A 21,146-nucleotide genomic window follows, 5' to 3' on the forward strand; every position below is an offset into this window, starting at 1 on the left:
GACATCAAGACCGTTCTCAAGAGTGATTGTGTGTCCACAACCAAGTACTGACCTGCTCTTATATGGTGTCAGTGCTGGAAAAGCTTTCCTGTTCCATTTGCCTGATTTAATAAGCTTTCATGTGAGAGCGGGCGATGCCAAGTCACTGGACATCTAAGAATGGAGCAGTTTTCTACTGTAGGTCACCTTGTACTTCTGGAGTCAAGCCAGATTAACTTTTCCAGTCAGTCTCACCAAGCCGACATAAAAGAACTAGCTGCGTCTCAGCCAAAAAGCTGTGCTTCAACACACCAAAAGGACTGAAGGCGACTGTCAACTAGTATGTGCGTTCTGCGCGTGCATGCAAGGAAATAAGCAAGTCTATATTCGCCATTTCAAAATGGAAACCGAAACTTGGACTGCAGATATACAAATGTAAACAAAGCAGCGCTTGCTTACCTCATTCGCTAAACTGAACAACCAATCACCACTTTTAGAGTCCTTTTTGAAGGCCGTACAGGTTTGGACTGACATGTGAGTGAGGTATTGACGGCAGAATTAACACAAAAGTTCTCAGAGGTCAGAGATGCATGTTTCTGTGTCAGTGAGAAATGTTCTGAGATCGCCACAACAGAAAAGACACGTGAACAGCCAGTCAGACTCTTTCCTAATAAGGATATGCCCATGTTATATCTTTTGACAGGAAATTATGTGCAAACATGGCCGTGCTCTTTGCATCCTCTGATCCGGGGATGAACAGTATTCCCAGATAAGGCCTGAATGAGGGTGAGGAATTCACTGGCACAATGACAGGGCTGAGACATTCCTCAAACATTATCTAGATGTTATACAGATGTTTGGTTACATGTTAGAAGTTAAAAATGGCACAATGATGAAAACTTTGTAGTTTAATTTAAAAAAATTTCTGTAGCCTACTATATTACTATAATTAAATCTGGTTTTAAGCTTGAATTAATTCATAATCATTTTAAATTTTCAAAAAGATTGAAAAAAGTTATTTATGATTGTACTTGTTTCCGGACAAATTTAATTGGTGAGGTCAAAAATAGAATATATATATATATATATTAGGGGTGGCACGGTACATGAAAAAACATCCGAACCGTTCGGTTCGCTTGTCTCGGTTCGGTGCGTGTGTGCGTCGAGCGGTTCGCACGGTTCGACGCATGCGCAATGTAGCCTTGTGCCCGTGCTACTGCTAATACAATGCTAAATCATAAATCAGACAAATGTAGAATAACATTACAATGTCCAGCAATCGATTTAAATAGTACACTGGGTTTACTTAGACATTTAATGAGATCAACTCCACCAAGCTATATGTTGTTTTTTTCACGTGAATAAATAGGCTACATAGATCGACTGTTCCACGTACCGGTATGTACTTTAATGGTCCAGTGGCAGAACTTGCCAAGCGTGTCAAAGGTTCTGAGTTCTAATCTGCACTCGTATATATTTTTCTTTTTCATCAAAACCGATTATGTTTATCAGCGGTTGTATATCAAGCAGGGACAGATTTGTATGAATTTTGTTTTGTGATTTCATCGGAACGAATAGAGTAGCCTAGAGCCTCCTCAACGGACTGAAGCGCGCGTCTGAGTGAAGAATGTGCGGCCGCTGCGGTGTGTGCGCGAGCCACGAGAACACTGTATCAGCGCCACTGATCGCAACGGCAACGAGCACTTTGATCACTTGATTAAAAAAAACACATTTCAGCGCTAGATTGCTTCTTATTTAACAAACGAACGAAACGAATACTTTGCTAGTTAACTGGAAATGTTTTATTTATTTGTATTGGTACATCCGTGCTGGGACATAATATCAACCCTGGCAAAAAGTGGTGACAAATAACTGTCCGACACAGCCCACGGGAAATGAGAAGCTGCGTTTTGCAAACACACCCCATTTATGAAATAAATAAATTAATAATTAGATAATTCAGCTATATATCATATGCTGAAGTACATTTTTGGAGTGTTAAAGATTAAAAGAAAAAACAACAACAAGAACCGTACAGAACCGAAAACCGTGACCCTAAAACCGTGATACGAACCGAACCGTGGGTTTTGTGAACCGTGCCACCCCTAATATATATATATATATATTACTAATGAAAGAAGACCTGCATGACAATTTACCTACACTGTTAGACTTTGCCGTAATTTTACAGTTACTTACCGCAAAAAAGCCCAGTAAAATACCACTTATTATTTACGGTAAACTACTGTAATATGCACTGCATTATGGGTATTTTGTATGAAATTTACAGTAACTTACTGTATATGGAATTTACAGTACTTTACTGTTTACGCAAAAGCAGTAGTGCTACTGTAAATGAAGAAGACAGATTTTTTCAAGTTTGTATATATGCATATTGTATTAATGTTTTAGGCATATTAAAATATCATATGATAATGTTTTATATTATATGATAATTTTTCCCCCATCTTGTTCTGCAGATGAAAATCATGAATCTGCATTCTTATTTTTAAGCTATGCAAACACTGGATGTTTAAAAGTTAAATAATAAATAAATAAAAATAAAAAACACGTTGATGGAAGGATTAAAATGAGTTCTTAGTGAGAGACCAGAGTAATTTTTTATATGAGCATTTTGTCCAATAACAAAAAAAAAAAAAATATATATATATATATATATATATATACAAAAATTCACAACTGGTTCCCATACTGGTTCCACCAGTAAGCTGGTGTGTGGTGGGCGTTCTGGCGCAGTATGGCTGCCGTCGCATCATCCAAGTGGATGCTGCACATTGGTGGTGGTTGAGGAGATTCCCCCCTTCCATGTAAAGCGCTTTGAGGTCTCAGAAAAAGCGCTATATAAATGTAACAAATTATTAATTATTATTATTACAGGCAATATAAATTATATAAATGTATTTTTATTTTATTTTAAATTAACACATATATATACACTCACCTAAAGGATTATTAGGAACACCATACTAATACTGTGTTTGACCCCCTTTCACCTTCAGAACTGCCTTAATTCTACGTGGCATTGATTCAACAAGGTGCTGAAAGCATTCTTTAGAAATGTTGGCACATATTGATAGGATAGCATCTTGCAGTTGATGGAGATTTGTGGGATGGTTCATTATCCTGCTGGAAGTAGCCATCAGAGGATGGGTACATGGTGGTCATAAAGGGATGGACATGGTCAGAAACAATGCTCAGGTAGGCCGTGGCATTTAACGATGCCCAATTGGCACTAAGGGGCCTAAAGTGTGCCAAGAAAACATCCCCCACACCATTACACCACCACCACCAGCCTGCACAGTGGTAACAAGGCATGATGGATCCATGTTCTCATTCTGTTTACGCCAAATTCTGACTCTACCATCTGAATGTCTCAACAGAAATCGAGACTTATCAGACCAGGCAACATTTTTCCAGTCTTCAACTGTCCAATTTTGGTGAGCTCGTGCAAATTGTAGCCTCATTTTCCTATTTGTAGTGGAGATGAGTGGTACCCGGTGGGATCTTCTGCTGTTGTAGCCCATCCGCCTCAAGGTTGTGCGTGTTGTGGCTTCACAAATGCTTTGCTGCATACCTCGGTTGTAACGAGTGGTTATTTCAGTCAAAGTTGCTCTTCTATCAGCTTGAATCAGTCGGCCCATTCTCCTCTGACCTCTAGCATCAACAAGGCATTTTCGCCCACAGGACTGCCGCATACTGGATGTTTTTCCCTTTTCACACCATTCTTTGTAAACCCTAGAAATGGTTGTGCGTGAAAATCCCAGTAACTGAGCAGATTGTGAAATACTCAGACCGGCCCGTCTGGCACCAACAACCATGCCACGCTCAAAATTGCATAAATCACCTTTCTTTCCCATTCTGACATTCAGTTTGGTGTTCAGGAGATTGTCTTGACCAGGACCACACCCCTAAATGCATTGAAGCAACTGCCATGTGATTGGTTGATTAGATAATTGCATTAATGAGAAATTGAACAGGTGTTCCTAATAATCCTTTAGGTGAGTGTATATATATATATATATATATATATATATATATATATATATATATATATATATATATATATATATATATACACTTTGCTTACACCTCACAAAATTTTAATTGTTGCAAAGCCCGCGCAACAACCTGGCAGAATGTAAACTGAGGTTTGTGTGACGTCACGTGTCGAGTGCGCGCTCATAACGGACGTCCCTGCTGAGAGTGGATCGCTATCGCTAGATGCCAGCTGGGTTTTTTTCTGAGGTAAGTACTTTTTACTGAACACATTTATTTTATAAGTTACTTTTATAAAGTAAACCATTACCAATATCAATTAAATATAGCTAAATTTATGAAGAAAGTAAATAATAAAATCGAATAGGCTTTTAATAACAGCTCACAGGACAGTCAAATTTTCCTCGAAACTGCCGCTTTAATATCCCATTAAATGCCATAGAATTGACTGACTGCCTTTTCCAGTAGATGGACCCAATCTAATATTTACACAAACAAAGGTTTTCTGTCCTTTTTACGACCAGTTATGGCATATTTTCCTCTTCAGTTAAATGTGTGGCGTTTTGAGGTAGCAGCTAAGTTTGGCCTAGCGCGTTTTCTCAAAGGCACTCTCTCGCGCTCTCTCTGCCCCAGGCCCGGTTCTATGCGAGTTCTCAAACGCAAGAAAGAGCAGCCTCGATTGATACTGTTATAATATATTGGCGAAACAGATTTGCCAAACGCTCCAGTGCATATTTGCTTATTTGTTTTCGCGCTCTGGAGAACGCAGGAGTTTTTATTCAGTGCCGAATTATGCAGGCTCGTGAAAACTCTCATTAACAAAATGTAGACACGATGTAAGAGATGTGACAGCTACGTATAAATGCTGGATTCACTTTGCACAGGATCGAAATATGACATGTTAAAATAGTAAGGCATTTAAAGCAATGTAAAAGCCGACTAATTAAAAAATATTCATTGCAAAATATAATTTTTTTTAAATTCTATGACAATTGTTGGTAAAACTGTCATCTGATTGTGAAATTGATCAATCTAGCATTCATCCTAGATCTGTCATTTATCATGTTCTTAACATATAGTCATTTGCCAATAATCATTGCTGAAAAATAATGTTTCTTGCTTCTATTTCTCTCTTTTCCCTGTCAACAGGAGCTAACAGCCCAAGGGCTCTTTTAAGAGCCTCAGCACTGAGCATCTTTGACTTTGTAAGTATGTTTTGACTAACTATCAGATGCATTATGTGATTAACATATTGTAATGCAGAACTTGCAGCATAACTTTTTTAGGGGCACTTGTGTGAATCAAGAAACATTTCTGATTATTTTCAGTTGTACACTTTTTTTTCAGAATTCTTTGAATAGAAAGTTCAAAACAACAGCATTTATCTGAAATAGAAAGCACTACTGTTCAGTCAGTATTTTATTTTTATTTATTATTTTTTTTGGTTGTTGAATGAAATGAATAAGGATGCAAGGCAAGGATGCATTAAATTGAGCTAAAAGTGACAGTAAAAACATTTGTAATGTTACAAAAGCTTTCTATTTCAGATTTAAGTTTGAAGGGCCATAAAGTTACTCAGTGTACCTTTAACGTAATTGTACATTCAGGCAATTAATAGAGTTCCCTAACAAGGGATGTGCAATAAAGCTATACTATTTAAACTAACTCGACTGGTAATAACTTCTGTTGCACAAGTTGATTCCTCGTCTGTCCATGAACAAATTTAGATTAAATAAACTCATGACCATTTCTCACACATTTTCTCTGTTTTTTTTGTTGTTGTTGTTGTTTTTTCAGATCAGCCATCAGTGGTTTACCGGTATGGAGGCCAGTCAAGACCAGCTGGGATGCTTTTTTTGCGTATTGTCATGATCCCTGCTTTGATTTGTTATGAATTCAGTTCTCTTTTTGCATCCTCCTTTTGATTCTAAACTGAACTCAAATGCAATTGGGTAAGAGACAAACATAAATTACTAAATTGGGGAAATTGAGAGATGAAACCATGCTGACGACCTCTGTCTGTGGTGAAGTAGTGAGTTTGACGTGTAATTAAACTCGAGGTTCTGTGGGGTGCGGACTGGATCGATTCCATTCCTAGAGCTTCTGGACAAATCTTTGGGGTGCGGACTGATGGGGCAGTGAACCCGAGGTTACCCCGTGAGTCAGTCCTAGAGCCTCTCATGTACGACTTTAGGGAAAAATCAGTTTTTTTGGATAAGTTGATTTCTTAGGCGTGCCGCAAGAACACCACAGACACAGTGTAATCACCATGGGAAAATCTCAGCGTAAAACTGGGAGTTGAGAAAAATATGATACACCGGTGTATTGCCAGATGAGAAATGTATCTATATATTATCTTTTTATTCTTTTATTTTATTTTATAACTGTACTGTAAATTTTTTTTATTGTTTTTATAACTGTTTTAAAGTGCCCCTATTATGCTATTTACTACAACACTTACCTACAACAGGTTTACATGCATCAAAGGTAAAAAAAACGGTTTATTTTTCTCATAATATACATTTGCACATCACCACATTTTTTCAAAGATTCTTAAACGGCTCGTCAGATGAATCAATCTCTCTAAATCCCTCCTTTCCACATGCTACTGGCCAGACAGCTCAGTCTGTTGTGATTGGTTTACTGCATACAGCGCACGTCTTAAACAAAAACACCCATTGCCATAACAACATCAGCTGTCCTGAGGCTTCCTACACTGTAAACTAAACACAGTAACAAACAATGACGTCGATTTTACCAAATCAATCCGAACGCAAGTACAATAATGAAACACTGGAAGAACTAGTTATTCAACCCGAACCTCCATCACAAGGACGACTCAAGCAGGACGTTTCTTAGTGATACACTGCATTAATAGACACAGTTATAGATAATCCTGGCCCATAAACTGATTAGCATAGGTATTTAAAGGGTTAGTTCACCCAAAAATGAAAATTCTGTCAGTAATTACTCACCCTCATGTTGTTCCAACCCCGTAAGACCTTCGTTCATCTTCGGAACACAAATTAAGATATTTTTTGATTAAATCTGAGAGCTAGATCACTCCTCCATAGGCTTCTAAGACATTATAACTTGCTGGCCCAGAAAATGTATTAAAGAGATCGTTAATATAGTCCAAGTGACTACAGTGGCTCAATCTTAAGTCTATAAAGCGACGAGAATACTTTTTGTGCGCAAAAACCCCACAAAAATAACGACTTTATTCCACTATTCATTTAGTTTTCTCTGGGCCTCGAGTTTTTTTCACGTAGTATAACTGCGCAGCGCTTCTGTGTTGTACGCGAATAGTGGAATAAAGTCGTTATTTTTGTGTGTTTTTTGCGCACAAAAAGTATTCTCGTCGCTTTATAAACTTAAGATTGAGCCACTGTAGTCACTTGGACTATATTAACGATGTCTTTAATACATTTTCTGGGCCAGCAAGTTCCAATCCCTTAGAAGCCTATGGAGGAGTGATCCAGCTCTCAGATTCATCAAAAATATCTTAATTTGTGTTCTGAAAATGAACGAAGGTCTTACGGGGTTGGAACAACATGAGGGTGAGTAATTACTGACAGAATTTTCATTTTTGGGTGAACTAACCCTTTAAGTAAGACAGTGATAATGTGAGTTAGCCAGTTAGCAGGAGACCAACACAATATAAAACTCAAAACTAATTATTTAGAACACCATCTTTCAAAAGCAAGCGGTTTGCGAATCCTGCATTGAACTCCGAGATTTGAGAAGCTGTCGTCAGTGAAATAAAGGGAACACAGCAAAAGTTTAGGATTAAACTGCAATGATATCATGGTAAAGATGAACTTTAACCACTGATTCTTCACATGCTCATCCTTGGGCAGTGAAAATAAAACTGGCTTTACCGTCACATTGTACAGCACAGCGTCTTCTCAACATGATGCTATCCAGCATCCACAGGGATCAGCTGTAGTGTTTGAAGGGGTTCAAGTTTTCCCTGGTGTCGGCAATATGCTAATGTTCCGTCTTGACGTCACCACTAAATGGCTTATGACTCGTTTGAAAAACGATTAGGCCTCAGAGGCCTCGTTCACACTGCAGGTCTTGATGCCCAATTCTGATTTGTTGGCTATATATTTGATTTATTTTTTTTTGACCGTCGGTTTACATGTTCTTTCAATTGTGACCCATATCCGATTCAGGTGTTTACAATTGCCATACTATCTGAAACATTGCGCATGCTTAAAGGGTTCAATTATCTTACACAGATGGACAAATGCGAAATATGCTTGATGATAGCTCTGCGATATATGCGAAGTTCGCCAAACATCACCATGATTATGAGGCAGAGGAGGACGAAAAGTGCCATCATTGCAGTGCACGCATATGCTTCAGTTATTGTGTGCTAGAGAGATCTCAGGACTGGTAGGAGCATATTGTGGCGAGCTTTAACGAGAAGCAGTGGGTCCGAAATTTTAGGATGAGCAAGCCAACCTTTGATATGTTGTGTCAACGTTTGTCCACATTCCTCTCCTATGACGACACAACGTTTCGACAGGCCATCCGTCCCTTTGCAGACGTGCATCGGGGTTGCTCTTGTCATTAAACCGCGGAGAAGTAGCCTAATGCCTCAGAAAATCCGATCAGCCTGTTTACTTGACAGTCGCATTGGCACATATCTGATTTATATCTGATTTATTTTCACATATGAATGAGGCCTGAAACCGATCTTGAAATATCTGAATGCATGTGTTTTTTTTTTCCTGTTTACACTGTCATAGAACACATCTGATCTGTGTCACACATGAGCAAAAAATCAGAATTGGGTTACATTTCACTTGTAAACGAGGCCTTAGAGCTGTTACACATTACATGAAAGGTAATTTTCAGAAATCCATAATAGGGGCACTTTAATTTTCCTTTTTTGTAATTTTGTAATTATTTTAATTCCTTACTGTGTAAAGCACTTTTAATTGCCAAAGTGTATGACGTGCGATATAAATAAAACTGCCTTGCCTAATGTTGCATCACAATAAATAAATAAAATGGATGTAATTGATTGTGAGAGTGAATAAAGAATATGCTGATGCACATGGACTCAAGTCACTTTTTTGAAATTTATTAAATTAAATAGCATTCATGTAAAATATAAATAATAAAAGTGTAAAATGGGCATAATACTGTAAAATGAAATTGCGGTAAGGGCATCATACTGTAAAATGAAATTGCGGTAAGGGCATCATACTGTAAAATGAAATTGCGGTAAGGGCATCTTACTGTAAAATGAAATTGCGGTAAGGGCATCTTACTGTAAAATTAAATTGCGGTAAGGGCATCATACCGTAAGACACATTTACAGTAAGCTACTGTAAAGGGGAACTTACGGTAACTTACTGGCAATAGTGCTGCCAGTAAGTTACCGCAAAAATACGATAAAAAGTCTAACAGTGTAAATAAAACCAGATTGTATTAATTATTCAAATATTTTTTTTTTTGATATTTTTATATATAATATAAAATAAAATATACAATTCTAAAATAAACACAAATAAAATGATCTATTATCTATTAATTAAAGTGAAAAAAGTAATTTTAATTATTTAATTTATTTCAAGACAAATTTACTTAGCAAGAAAGAAATATATATTATAATATATACAGTATTCATATAAAAATAATAATAATATTATTATTTATATATATATATATATATATATATATATATATATATATAATTTAATTTTTTTTATAGCAAAATATAGACTATATATATAAGACCTATGAGACAATTGGCAGGTGAAGCTCTCACTAATACCACCCGGACCTCTGAAAAAACAAGCATGCATTTTCCCAGTGAGAGAGTGTGTGTGTAGATGGAAAAAAGAGACTCAAAGGCAGGAGCCTGAATATTTCAGCAGGGTCAGATGATTCCTAAAGGGTTCTTATCACTCTCTCTGCGCTGACAGGACCAACCCCTGCTCTCCACACATCCTGGCCTAAAATTAACTCTTGTCTCTCACAGACTGGATTACATAACAGCAGCGCTGGCATCAGCTCACAGCATTCATATCATCATAGGACCAGTGCTCCTGAAATCTTTGGTTTATACTCCCTAAAGGCCTGTTCAAACCAAGGATGATAACTATAATGATGAAGATATAGCTCTAAAAAATTTTCTAAATATAAAATAATAGTAGAGTCCACACACAAGTATAATGACAACGGTGCTGAGAAACGATATGGTTGGAATCACTTTCAGAACTATTTTTTTTCAGGTGACATTGACAGCCAATCAGAATACCTCCTGCTTTAAAGAGCTCAAGCATTTAAAGTGACAGACGACAGCCTTTATGGAGAATCGAAACCAACTGATTCAGTACATCATTTTCCTATACAAATATGCAAGTGCAACGATGGCAAGATAATCAGATTATACTATGATATTTTGGTATATGCCATTGTATGATAACCATATTAATATACTATTGTATATCCATTGTACTCTAATGTAGGCCTACTTTAAATAATCAGATAATTATTAATAGGCTACCATACAACATGATTTTAAAATATATTCTACTGAAACGTATGTACCATGCAGTGTTGTTATTGGTAACTAAACCTAAAAAAAAAAAATATATATATATATATATATATATATATATATATATATATATATATATATATATATATATATATATATATATATATATATTATATAATAATAATAATAATAATAATAATAAATATATATATATATAAATATATATAAATATATGTGTATATGTATGTATGTATGTATGTATGTATATATATATATATACACATACACTGTGTGTATGTATATATATATATATATATATATATATTTCTTTTTTTTTAAGTAAAACGTAAATAAAATTAAATCTAAATATTAAATGAAAAACTTAAATTTAAATGAAAATTGCTTTGGGAAGAAATTGAAATAAATAAGCTGATGTACTAGAATTACTAAATAAAATAAATATAAAACTAACAAAAATAAAAACTGAAAAATATACAAATAAAAAGTAAAAAAAAAAATTTTAATAAATGCTATAATAGCCTATTAAAATAATAACACTTCCACGGTACAAGTCTAAAAAATAAATCATGGTAATACCATGGTACTTTTTTTCAACTATTAAGAGGCCATGGTGGAATATAATTGTCCAGTCTATTTTGCATTAGTATACCAACTGAAACAATTATAACTTTTATAACCAATTATAATGATAACATGTAGGCTACTTCCTCTCTTTACCCATAGATGGTGGTAAAAGAGCAATAATGCCTTTTTTGGTCAGTATAGAGGGCATCGTGTCACACAGATGAACTCGGACAAGTGTGTGACAGTCCACTGCTGAGACTCGGTTCATCGCAGGCATCTGTCAGCTGAACCCCGAGCACACGCTGTTTATCTAACCGTTGCCTGGCGACAAGTGCTGTGAGTCATTGTGAATCAGCGCTCTAGGGTCTCAGAGCTCCTGTGGTGAAGTGAGTGAGGATGTGTGACAGGTAGAAAAGACCCCACTGACGCGCTTTAGTGCTTCTTTCATGTGCTTGAATGCTCGATATCGCTCTCTCTCTCTCTCTCTCTCTCTCTCTCTCTCTCTCTCTCTCTCTCTCTCTCTCATTGTCTTTCTCACTCTCACTCTCCTGGGAACGCATGGGTGTCTGTGGCCCTGATGCTGAGCTGGTGCAAGTTATACATGGCTGTATTTATATGATTCAAATACAGTAGTCAACATTTGAAGTGGATCAAAAAAAAAAAAAAAATCATCAAAGCTGTCCTAAGACAAGAATGGGTATTGTGCAAAATTAATGTATAACTTTGATGAAAGGTTGTGATGCACTTCAAATGTTGTACACTACTGTATATGTGATGATCAATGAAATAGCAATATTTTTTTATAATGTATAAAATTAAGTTTTTGGCTGGTAGAAGCATGGAACTCATGAATTTCAATGGTTGATTTTAAGATTGCTTCTGTTTACTTTTGTTTGTTAATCATTTCTAATACTGTCCTGGGTCACCATCTGATAGAAAACCATTGGAGAAAGACTTCATCCTCAAACGACCTTGCAATAATTGTGTTTAGCCTACTTTGCTTCCATCTAGTGGTCGCACAGGAACATGACATGAAAAGCCACTAAACCTTTCTATCCGTTTAATAGAAGTCTGGAGGACAAGAATTTTAATTGAAGGAAATGTAGACTAGGATGCGTTAAATTGATCAAAAGCCACAGTAGCGACATTTATCATGTTACCAAAGATACATACTGTTCTTTTGAACTTTCAATTCATAAAAGAATCCTGAAAAAATGTATTACGGTTTCCATAAAAAATAATAAATTGAATTGATAAATTGATAATAAAAAGAAATGTTACTTGAGCACCTGATCAGCATATTTGAATGATTTCTGAAGGATCAGCTTTGCCATCACAGGAATAAATTACCTTCTAAAATATATTAAAGTAGAAAATAGCTTTCACAATATTTCACAATAATACTGTTTACAGACTTGGTGAGCATAAGAGTCTTTTTTCAAAACATATAATATAATATAATATAATATAATATAATATAATATAATATAATATAATATAATATAATATAATATAATATAATATAATATAATCATGACTATAGACATGCATCAAGAATGCAACATTTACATTTTGTCCAGTAGGTGGCGATAAAACCAAACAATCAGATTGTGGCACAAACAAGCATCAGTGTATAGAGGATGACACAGCATCATTCCTTCCTAATCCCGGTCTTATTGAGGCAAAAACTGAATTGTTATCATATTAGAGACATACGGCCATCCTCATCTCCAGCTGCCTGTGCTAAGGAGCTCTGAGAACATCACGAGTCAAGGATTCATTTCAGCTAATATAATGAAAGCAACCATGATTGAATTATGTGCTTTCTGCATTGATGTCACTGCCTGGGTGCAGCCCAATTCCCGGATATATAAGGATTTAGAATTTCTCTGGCAAGAGTGTCATTTCCTGAATGACAAACACAGCTTGATCAGAAGCTTCTGTCCATCAGTGTTCATTATGCTCAGCCTCAGAGTCACTGGCACAAACACATCTCAGCTAAAAACACACCCGTTCATGAGATGCCCTGAGATCACCAGGATTTGATCAATGCTGAAATGGATCCATATCCCACATCTCTCTCTGTGTGTGTGTGTGTGTGTGTGTGTGTGTGTGTGTGTGTGTGTGTGTGTGTGTGTGTGTGTGTGTGTGTGTGTGTGTGTGTGTGTGTGTGTGTGTGTGTGTGTGTGTGATGCACTTAGCAGATAAAAACTTCATTATACAGATCAATATAATCAAGTAATAAAAAAACGTAGTCCAGAAACACATCTTCCTTTTCTTGTTCCGAGTGCCTCTAATGTTTTAATATCTGACCAGCTCTGCCTTACAATCAGACAGAGGAATCCAGCTTTGCTCCAACTCCAGTATTGAATAATAAATCAATACTGTTGTTCTCGGCTGACAGGAAAGTCTGCCAGCCAGAGCAACTAATGGCTCGTCAGAGAAGCATAGTAGTGCTGTTATATAAGTCTGTGTGTGTATGAAGAAAAATATTCCCAACTGTGTGTATTGTCCTGTGTGTGGTTCACCGACACACATACTCGCCCACACACTGCAAAAATACACATTTACACTGCATTTTGTTTCCACTACATTAATTTACATTCTGAACTTTTTTTCAATGTGAAATCACTTGCTACAGTAAAACTGCACAAAATAGTGTCCTGATATATACAAATTCTATTTTATATATACAAATTTCTATTTTAATTGAACAAATATATATATATATATATACGCATTAAATAGTGACCTGATATATTTATTTGTTATTTTAATTAAACAATTTAAAATAAAGAATGTATTATATAAACAAAAATATAAATGTATATATTATATTTCTAATATATATATATAAAAAATAAAAAAATAATGTATGTATGCATGTATAAATATGTAAATTTATATTATAAAATTGCTTTATTATTTGTAAATATAAGACCCATGACCTAACCTACTTTCACTACTTTACCGACCAGTTCTACCTACACGTTCAAACTCAGGCAAACACTTAATCACTCTAAATCATCTAATTGTAGGTCACTCCACTCTCATACTTATTCCAAGACAAGCTTTAATTTTATAATTATTGATTACACTTTCAGTTCGTGGGAACAAAGTACATTTCGGCTGATTAATCTTTTCCTTGTAAAACTGACTACCCAGAGAAAACAGCAAAGTACTACGTGTCAACGATGTTTTTGTGTGCTTTTAAATAAATAACAGTCATTTGAAATGTCACGTCACATGGATAGTTTCAATTATCTTCACTTCAACATCTTCTACTCTTGATGACATTTTAACCACAACCAACAAAATAAACATTGTCAGGAGCCCAGAAAACACAAAGTCATTAGTCACCAAGGATAACACTCATGCATTTGAGTAACACATAATTGAATCTAGAGCTCTGATCACAAACCTACAGTATATCAAGGACAGTAACTTTATATTCACTCTATCCCTCCTCTTGTTTCTGATGTTTAAATCAGACTCACATGGATAACATATTTGAAAGCTGAATTCATTATCAGGGTCTTATGCATTAAGAAACACCCACGCCTCGATTAAATCAGCACACAGCGCAATTATCCACAACATTACACACCCCGGGCTGAGCCAGACACAGACAACCTGTGAAAGGTTTCACTAAATGCTGACTCACACCACACACTGATGTGATAATGGCATTCATAGCATCTCATCTCACCAATGCTAATATACATTTTGATATTTTATGCTGGTATCTGGATACTGGTATAATAATTCACATTAAACAATCTTTTAGTCTGGATGAATGTCAAATTAAGGGTTAAGCGTGAGTTAAGTCAGCTCATAGGATTAACATCACAAACTCTCACACTGACTAAATTTATGGAAGACCGCCAACTCAACAACACAGTACCAATCATATAATTGTAGAACACTACATATAAAACATACTTTAGATAACATTTTTTAAAAAAGACTCTTGCATTAAAACATATAAAAAAACACGTGGCATCACAAAAGAACAATTGTTCGCTAAATTGTGTATATACGTATTACGTACCGTTCCACAGTTGGTAAATGTATTTAATGGTTTTGAAAGAAGTCTCGTATGCTCACCAAGGCTGAATTTATTTGATTAAAAATACAGAAAAAAAAACTGTAATATTGTGAAATATTATTACAGTTTAAAATAACTGTTTTCTATTTAATATATTTAAAAGTTGAATTTATTCCTCTGATAACAGCTGAAGTATACTAACATCATAATTACTCCAGTCTTCAGTGTATATATCATCATATATGATGATTTGCTGCTCAAGAAACATTTATTATTATTATCAGTGCTGAAAACAGTTGTGCTTAATATTTTGTTGAAACCGTAATACTCGTTTTTTTTCAGGATTTTTTGATGAACAGCATTTATTTGAAATAGAAATAGCTGAATAAAAATATAAATTTGTGCGTTCAATAGTTTCTATAAATGGTCTTGGTGGACTAGAGATTTTTAAGGTACAAAAGTCAGACTATGTTTACATGTTACAACAAAAGTATATTTCCAAAAGGGAAGGGAAATGTGATTTGTCATCATATGACCACTTTAAATGTTGCATTTTTCAGACTTTAAGTATTATGGCAGCTGTTTGAAAGACGGACGATACATGTGTCTTACCTTTCCTGGCCCGAGAGAAGAGTTTGATGCTGACAGGAGACGTAGAAGGATTTGTGGACTCTTTGGAGGACGAACGGAACATTCCGGTGAAGCTGCGGCGACGTGAACACTTGGGCGAGGAGTCGTTGTTGGGGGAGTAGGGGAAGATGGATTTGGGAGATCCAGGGCTGTTTTTGGACCGGGCTGGAGCAGACATAGGGCTAGAGGGACGGCTAAAAGGACCCCGACTGAAGAAGGTTTTGGTCGGGCTGGCTGAACGGCAGCCAGGCTCCCCCTGGAGAGTAAATGAAAATACAAATCACACACTATATTATGACAGCATAATCCAATCAATGTAGATTCCCAGCTAACAAAAATATGTTCTAAAATATTTTCGTGTTGCTAACGTTCCCATTCAGTTATTTCTGAAAGTTCTCTGAATGTTCAAAACATCCAGTTTTGTGCTAACGTTTTGAGAACATTATTGAAGACCAGATAACTTTGAACAAACGTTTTATTAATGTTACTGGAATAATCTTTGTTCATCATTTTGAGAGAACCTTGCTAGAACGTTTCAGAAAGTTCCCTGTTAGTTGGGATTTTACATTTCCTGAAGAAAATATGTCCATAAAACAAGTCATAATGCACAATTTTATGGATGAAACAATACACTGTTGAGCCTTGAGAGATATCTTTACCTGGGAGATTTTACATCACAGAACAATGACATAAATGTTGGTTTTATGCATTCGAGGATAGTCACAAAATCGTCAACAAATGGCATTTGTACAGATTAAGCATATTTAAAGTCATTACTGTGACGTTATGCATGCTGATGACCATTGAGGGAATGTTTGAAGGACAGACAGACATTGAGATACTAAATGAAGAGACGTCATAACATTCAGATTCACTGTGAGTCCTTGATGTTTCCACCGTTCATTCACATGGGAATTTCACACAGCAAAAACAGCCAGACAAAGCCACGGAAAACTGTTTAGACAGCCAAAAGAACAGATGACCTTGTTTTGTCAAGAGGCTTTTGTGAAATTATAGAGGCTCACACAGTGGCATAAATACCTCACAGTACTGTATACCTAAACACACTACATAACTACACCCCCCCTCGCTCGCTCTCAGAATACAACAAAGTGGGATTTGTAGTGAACGACTGCAAAGTTAAAGGGACAGTTCACTCAAAATGAACACTCTGTCAACATTTACACGCACTCATGCGGTGTTGTTATCATTACCTAAAACTTACTACATACTACTCTTTTGGCATACTGTTTCCCATACTATACATTAGGGAAATATTTGATTTCGGATGCATCTGAAATCATACAATAGCTTTGTGCAAGGAAAAAAAGTTGTTTTTCACAGAAAACCTTGAGATCCGCACTAGTTTTCCTTTGTATGTTCAAGAGAAAAAGTAGCATGTGAATGAATCAGATTTTTGAGTCAGATCTTTTCAATGAATCATTCAGTCAGTTCGCAGCACTAGTCTAAATTATTCATTCATGAATCAGGCTGATCTGGTTCTTGAGTTCAACTCACTGACTCAATGATTCATTGAAGGGATCAGTGAATAACAACTTCAGTTTGGGTCTGCTCCTCACACAAAAACTACCATATGCCTTCTCTTGAAATATAGAACGCAATTCAAAACAGTTCATTATTACAAATCTCCTCGCACAAAGCTATCGTATTTATTTGTTTATTTAAAAAGATCCCCATTAGCTGACGCCAAGACGACAGCTAGTCTTCCTGGGGTTCAAACAATACATACAAAACCCAATAATTACAATCACAATTACTCCCAAATATATCATATATAAATACACACAAGAGAACAAGAAAAAAAATAACAATACAAAAAGTACTGATTAAAATAATAATAAAATAATGAAAAGCAACATAGCACATGATACAACCTCGCTCAACCAATCCAGACGATATTATGATGTTGAAAACAAATACAGTCTTAGTCTTTTTTTAAAACCAGTTTTTCCCTTGATTTCACGAACCCCAACTGGAAGATTGTTCCAAAACACAATTGACCTATAAAACACGGTCCTCTTCATAGAATCAGATTTAGGTAGGGGTAAAGAAATCTGTCGACTATTCGCTCCTCTTGTGTAATGTGAATGCATATCTGAATAGTAAATGATATTATCATAAAGAAATTTAGGAGTCCGAGTGTTAATAATTCTATGAAAGTATACTAACATATTAACAGATAGTCTATGCTTGACCATCAGCCAAGCAAGACGTTCATGCATCTCTGCAACACTAGTTCTCGAAGAACAACCAAGAACCAGTCTTGCAGCCTTGTTTTGAGCCACTTGTAATTTTTTTAAATGACTGCTTGATGCAGCAGACCATACAACAGAACAGTAATCCAAATGACACAAAACCATGTATGATTTCAGATGCATCCGTAATCAAATATTTCCCTAATATATAGTATGGGAAACAGTATGCCAAACGAGTAGTATGTAATAAGTTTTAGGTAATGATAACAACACTGCAAAGTTAGGGTTAGGATAGTTAGAAGAATGTCTAAAGTGTACCATCAAAATAAAATGTTACCAACATTTCTTGCTTTTTGTTCCACACACACAAAACAAGAAAGTCTTGCCAGTTTGGAATGACATGAAGGTGAGTAAATGATGAAAGTATTTTCATTTTTATTTGAACTATCCCTTTAAAAATATGTTTCTGAAGACCATGAAAGACTAAGATGAAAGAAAAACTTTGCTTTGTACGCTTAACAAAAGGAGTGATGACATGTTTTTTTATTCTGAGACCCTCGGTGGTCATGGAAACATTTGACTGTTTCTGTGTTAAAGTGCCGATGGAAAAAAAGTCTTCACTGACATTGAGTTTTCCTGTTCCTGAACCTTTGATCATGAGATAAATGAAACATACCGACGCAGCAATTTAAACCGTTCAATTCACACTACCCTTATTTTGGCTCTGATCCAGAATCTAAGGCATTCTTGTGGCAAACGTCTATGCATTTCATTTGCACACAAATGTTCGTCCACACCGGTGATTCTGCATTGACCTTGCCGAGGGTTAATCAAACATCTGTTCAACAAGGAGAATATTAGCTAATATCCTGAGTGCTTACAACAAAAAACATTGGTGAAGCAGTGAAGTGGAAATTATCTGATTACAAAATGTGTACTCCAAACCCTCCTAAAGCTTCAAAAGAGCCCTTCAGATTCAGTAACTCCAGCTCACCTTCAACAACAGAGAGGAGGGACACCACCTGAGATGTGTCAGGTGATTTATCTCCTCTCTAGCCTTGCCTTGCTGGCCTCTATGGGTGATTGATTGTCAGATATGGTGATTTCTCAGAATTTCTTTGGAATGTTTACAAAGGTAACTGAAAAGGCAGATCCTGAGTTACTCGCCAATATGAGTTAAGCTTAATGACCACAATTACAGTGACACCGAAAAGTATTTGGATTTGAAAGCTACACACATAGGACCAGATTTACTAAACAGGGCAAAATAGCATGAGAGTGCAATTCCAAAAAAAAGCGCAGATGGGAGTGGAAAGTTCGGCGCGTGATCTACTGACGACATCATTTCCATAATGACAAACAAAATCTACCAAAAGCAGCACAAATTAGCGTCTGGATTAATACATGCTTTTTTGGTCGTTAAATAATGGTGAAAATACCAGTAAACTGACTAGTACAAACCTTAGTGAATCACTTGCATGATTCATTAAATACCCTGCCATTAATTTTGCGTCTGAAAGGGAAACTATTACAAATGCATTCGTTTTTTGTCTAATACAATAGTTTTTTAATGTCAAAATAGGGTTTGCGCTGGCAGCTGGCCCATTAGCTACAGACAGTGAGCTAGTCTTTATTTCTGAATGTCTTTGTATGATGTAACAAAATATCAATTTATATGGCATCTGCAAAAATCTATCACAGTTTCCACAAAAATGTTAAGCAGCACAACTATTTTCGAAATCGATAATACCAAAATGTTTCTTGAGCACCAAATCAGAATATTAATGATTTCTGAAGGATCATGTGACAATGAAGACTAGAGTAATGATGCTGAAAAATCAGCTTTGGCATCACAGAAATAAATTACATTTTAAAATATATTAAAATGGGAAACAGTTATTTGAAATTTTAATAATATTTCAAAGTATTTTCGTTTTTTACTGTATTGTTAATCAAATAAATTCAGCCTTGGTGAGCATAAGAGACTTCTTTCAAAAGTATAAAAAGATCTTAAAGACACCAAACTTTGGAACGGGTGTTTATATTGTTCAAACTTGTCAAGTGTCTTTACTTAACAGAAATATTAGCTTGAAAAGCATGGTTGTGCTGATTTTAAAATAAATGTCTCTTGTCCTATCTTGTCCATAACCCTATTGAGGTATCCAAATATTTTCTGGGGCCTGTAAACTTTCATTGTGGCTGTTACACAATTAAATACACAACAAGCATTCAGTAAATTCTCCATGTACATTGCTGGATTGTCAATCCAATGAGAGGTCAGTGCAGGCAAAAAGTACCATGGTAGACATAATTACAAATCAGGTTTTTAGAGCAGACTCATATTCCATCAGAGTGACGGCAGAGATTGAGGACATTGAGGATACAGCAGCTTTCAGACTGCCAACACAAATGGAATGAATCTGCATTTTTAATCTCATCGCATTTCAACAACCTCTCCACTTTGTATTACCAGACCATTCACATCACAGCTTACTTTAATAATTATCTACAAAGAGACAAAACATGCAAACTTTGATTTGGTATCAGTTTTCACACTGTACTTGTGTAGCAGTTGAGCCAAACTTCCCTGTTATAGACGCGATTTCAGGCATAACAAAATTTTATGTGTAGCATTTTGCCTTTGAGGGGCAGAATACACAAGGCATCAGTGATGTCACAGTGATGACTAAGGAAATAGCATAATTATGACTTTGGAATAATTTATTGCTTGTTTAAATCATCATAACACAATATTGAGAACTCAGTGTCAGGGGTAACGCATTATAATGTGCATTATGTAATCAGATTACTTTTTTGATGTAACGAGTAAAGTAACGCATTACTTTATAAATGTAAACATTAATTGAGTTACTTTTACTTTTTAATGCATGTTACTTTTTAGTTTAATTAATTTGCTTAAACGTTTTTTTAAACTACTGAAATAAAATTATCTCTCTTCTCAACAACATATAGTGACTGTTATATTGGCTGTCTTGGTGACTGCATTACTGTATTAAACACTAGCAAAAAGAACTTACGCAATGCCTGGAAGACAGCCAGGTGAGAAAAAGTAACGCAAACGTAACGTAACGTAACATTACTTTTCATAAAAAGTAACTAAGTAATGTAATTAGTTACTTTTTAAGGGAGT

General features: G+C 35.6%; 1 protein-coding gene across 8 annotated transcripts in view; it reads right to left on the reverse strand.

Annotated features, from left to right (window-relative positions):
• prkag2a (protein kinase, AMP-activated, gamma 2 non-catalytic subunit a) overlaps positions 1-21,146 on the reverse strand; it is a 68,410-nt gene that overhangs the window by 38,090 nt on the left and 9,174 nt on the right. For 7 of the 8 annotated variants that reach the window (XR_014209988.1, XR_014209989.1, XM_082184447.1 and 4 more), the window contains exon 3: positions 15,762-16,035. Coding sequence is in view for 5 of the 8 variants with exons in the window: in XM_082184447.1 (XP_082040573.1) it covers positions 15,762-16,035 (274 nt within the window). In the remaining 3 variants the exon portion in view is untranslated. Of the gene's footprint in view, positions 1-438; positions 861-15,761; positions 16,036-21,146 lie in introns of those variants that run through there. The other variant, XM_082184448.1, reaches the window with a different exon arrangement.

This window comes from Leuciscus leuciscus (assembly GCF_965113295.1).
Source record: "Leuciscus leuciscus genome assembly, chromosome: 11".
In the NCBI taxonomy this organism is placed as follows: Eukaryota; Metazoa; Chordata; class Actinopteri; order Cypriniformes; family Leuciscidae; genus Leuciscus; species Leuciscus leuciscus.